The sequence below is a fragment of the Alexandromys fortis genome, unplaced genomic scaffold (genome assembly GCF_014885135.2).
Source record: "Alexandromys fortis isolate MF-2015 unplaced genomic scaffold, M_Fortis_MF-2015_v1.1 scaffold_78, whole genome shotgun sequence".
In the NCBI taxonomy this organism is placed as follows: domain Eukaryota; kingdom Metazoa; phylum Chordata; class Mammalia; order Rodentia; family Cricetidae; genus Alexandromys; species Alexandromys fortis.
Window position 1 is genome coordinate 3,936,619 of NW_026067977.1, and position 3,300 is coordinate 3,939,918.

Genomic DNA, 3,300 nt, shown 5'->3' on the forward strand with positions numbered 1-3,300 from the left:
AGATAGAATATTGTATACATAACAAATAAATAAATAAATAAATATTTTTTAAAAAAAAAGAGTGTGGTGTTTAGGAGCTGGAGAAATGAATTAGAAGTTAAGAGCACTGGCTGGGTTCAACTCCCAGCACCCACACGGCAGCTCACAATTGTCTAAAATCCCAGTTCCAGGGGATCTGACATCCTCACACAGACAAATGTGCACATAAGATAAAAATAAATAAAGAGTGTGATGTTTAAAATATTTAAAATAGAAAGTTATTTGATATGTAATTTTCAATGAGCCTAAAGCTTTATTTAGATTTCTTGCCTTTTTTTATCCACATCATATTATAAATGCCAGAGGAATTTGGGTTTGTTTTTCATTTAGGAGCTGGGGATCTAACTCAGGGCATCTCACATGCTAAGCAAATAATGTAGCTCTACAATGGAGTTATCCTCAAGCTTCATTAAAAAAAAAATAAACTGATATTTGCTTATTGATAACCTGTTATCAAAATACAAACTGAATTCAATTTTTATTATTCTATGACACTATGAAGCTTAGCAATAGACATACAGCACTTATCAGGCCATTTAATTTCCATAAATTTAGAATATATGCTATAAGAATGATTTTATAACTCATAAAAACTATGCTATATCCTACAAATAAATTTCTTAATACAACAAAGCATCCAGATAACAATTTCATTAAAAGATTATTTTTGTAAATGCTGGCCTTTTCACATATTACATCCGTCTTCACTCCTCTAGTCTTAGCTTTTTTATTTAAAATTAAATTTCCCCAAAAGAACTGGTTCCTTTCATTCATAAAATACAAAAGCTTCACACTTCAAATACTTTAAGAAGAAAAAAAATATCTGGAATGGGGATGCAGAGCAATTGCCTAAAATGTATGAGGTTGATTTAGTACCCAGAACCAACAAAAGAAAGATTTCAAAGGATATAGTTTAAAATATTAACCAAATATTAATACTTAAAAAGGTATATTCAAATGATAAATGAAATTCCAATAATAAAAAGGAAATATCTGACCTCAAAATCAGAGTCATTTGGTCCTTCCTGATAGTGGCAACTGCCAGAATTAGCAACCTAAAAGATTAATGTTTACTATAAGATTATATTTTTAGAGCTAATGACAGTTAAATACACAAGACCACATGACCAGTAAGTTGGCTCCATGAGTAATGGTACTGACCAATGATAACCTGATTTGAGCCCTAGGCCTGCAAGTTGTTTTCTGATCCACACACATATTATATGCACACGCATACACAAATACATATACACATAAATAAATGTAATAAAAATTAAATGCACAACACTACTAATCCCACAAATACCAATTTTTTTTCTTCTTCAAATAATATAACAGATTATATGTACACACTTTCACTAACCTGTTCAAGTATTGGCAAAATGCTAAGTTTTTGTAAAGCAGGATCTGCAAAAAATAAAACTGGTATTAAATACAAGAACATGTTTTATATTATTTTACCTAGTTGAATGTCAAGAATACCAATATAATACTTACACTGTATTTTCAATAACTAGCAATGTATGTAACAAAATGTTTCTATGAAATTTTATATATTGTTTGTCCAAACCTACCTGTATTGATGTCTTCCCGACTTTTTGAGAGACTGGACATTGCAAATGAAACACCAAAATCACTTTCTGTACATTTGTTGACAGTCTAGAAATACAAAGAAGTATTCTGTTCAATACCACTTTGATACCTAGCAGTGTAATACACAAATAGATAGTATCCATATCTACTTAAAGAAACCACTGTAAACCGGGTGGTGGTGGCACACACCTTTAATACCAACACACAGGAGGCAGAGGCAGGTAGATCTCTGTGAGTTTGAGGCCAGCCTGGTCTACAAGAGCTAGTTCCAGGACAGCTAGTACTGTTACACAGAGAAACCCTGTCTCAAAAAAAAAAGGGGGGGAGGAGAGAAGCCACTGTGATTATAAACCCTTTGATGTATAGTGTTTAAAAAATATCGAATGTTTCTGCTATGCAAACAAAGCAAAATTTTAATTCTGTATTTCTCCTAGTAAGATGTACCTAAGCGATAAATTACATAATAAAAGCTTTGTAGATATTTTGCATTAACATTTGCAATTTTAACAGCATATAGTTTCCTTTAATCTCTCTTCAATCAAATTGAGATTTATCTTCACTGAATCCAATTTTAATAATGTGTCTGGGTTAGAGTGGATATTTTCTGCAGCATGTAAAATTAAAATATTAGCTGCATCATCTTCACTTCCATATTCCACTTGAGAAATTTAAATAATATAAAAAGCTGTTTCATCTGAGAAATCTTTAGTGCTTTTCAATTAGAATTTTATTAATGAATTTCTCCTTACCCTATCTATCAGGAAGCTCAATCACAGTATCACTACCCACATATAGTCATTTTTCCAAATGATCTTAATTTTCCTTGGTAAAATTCATAATTTTCTTGTCATTTTTCCTTATAAATTGACTCAAATCCTGAGGGCCATTTTCATCAGTGGTACAGCTACTGGTTAAGTGTCATGCTACTATAAGCACACTGACAAAACACACTGGGACACGGACACACAAAAGAAACAAAGTAGAAGGGAACTAGAAGGGGATTAGTGGAAGGGGTATAAATAAGGTTCATGGGAGATTCTTAAATACACTGTTCAATAACCCTCTAATACTCAACAGTGCTAATATACAAATACAAATACATCAGATATATGCATCTGTATCTGCAAAGCCACTCCGAGTATAAATCTTTTCATCTACAAGCAGTGTTTAAATACATACATACATACATAAAAGTGTCATAATGAAACCATCATTACCTACAATTAATACGTTAATAAAACATTAAAAAAATTAGCTTCAAACCATTTAGCCAGAAAGATAATTTAAATAAGCAAATACTATTTTATGCAAAGTTGTACGGCAGCAATTCTCTTCGATTTTAAGTGTGCATGTGTGTATGCATGGGTGCGCGTGTGCTTTAATGCCTGCAGAGGTGACATAAAGTCCCCTTAGGGTTGGACACGCTGGGAGCTGGGCTTGCTCTTGGCGCCCAGTCGAACCGTCTCTGCAGCCCGGCAGGGATTCTTTGGCTGGGTCTGGTCGACGTGCACTCAGGCCCGTCACCCCAGGGAGGTAAAGCTAGTCCCAATCCTTGGGTACAACTGCTGTTAGGACAACACACAAAGTGGGAAGCACGCTTTTCTTATAGCGGGATCCGATCTCTCGGCCACGTGGGTTCGAGGACTCGGCACCTCTGCTCCTCCCCCC

General features: G+C 34.1%; 1 protein-coding gene across 1 annotated transcript in view; it reads right to left on the reverse strand.

The window, feature by feature from the left end:
* Positions 1-1,668, reverse strand: part of Sycp1 (synaptonemal complex protein 1) — an 82,852-nt gene extending 81,184 nt beyond the window's left edge. Inside the window, exons 1-3 of the mRNA XM_050157530.1 lie at positions 1,614-1,668; positions 1,403-1,446; positions 1,038-1,094 (exon numbers count right to left, since the gene is read on the reverse strand). Of these exons, the coding sequence (XP_050013487.1) occupies positions 1,038-1,094; positions 1,403-1,446; positions 1,614-1,653 (141 nt within the window). The 5' untranslated portion in view covers positions 1,654-1,668. The remainder of the gene's footprint in view (positions 1-1,037; positions 1,095-1,402; positions 1,447-1,613) is intronic.
* Positions 1,669-3,300: the final 1,632 nt, after the last annotated feature.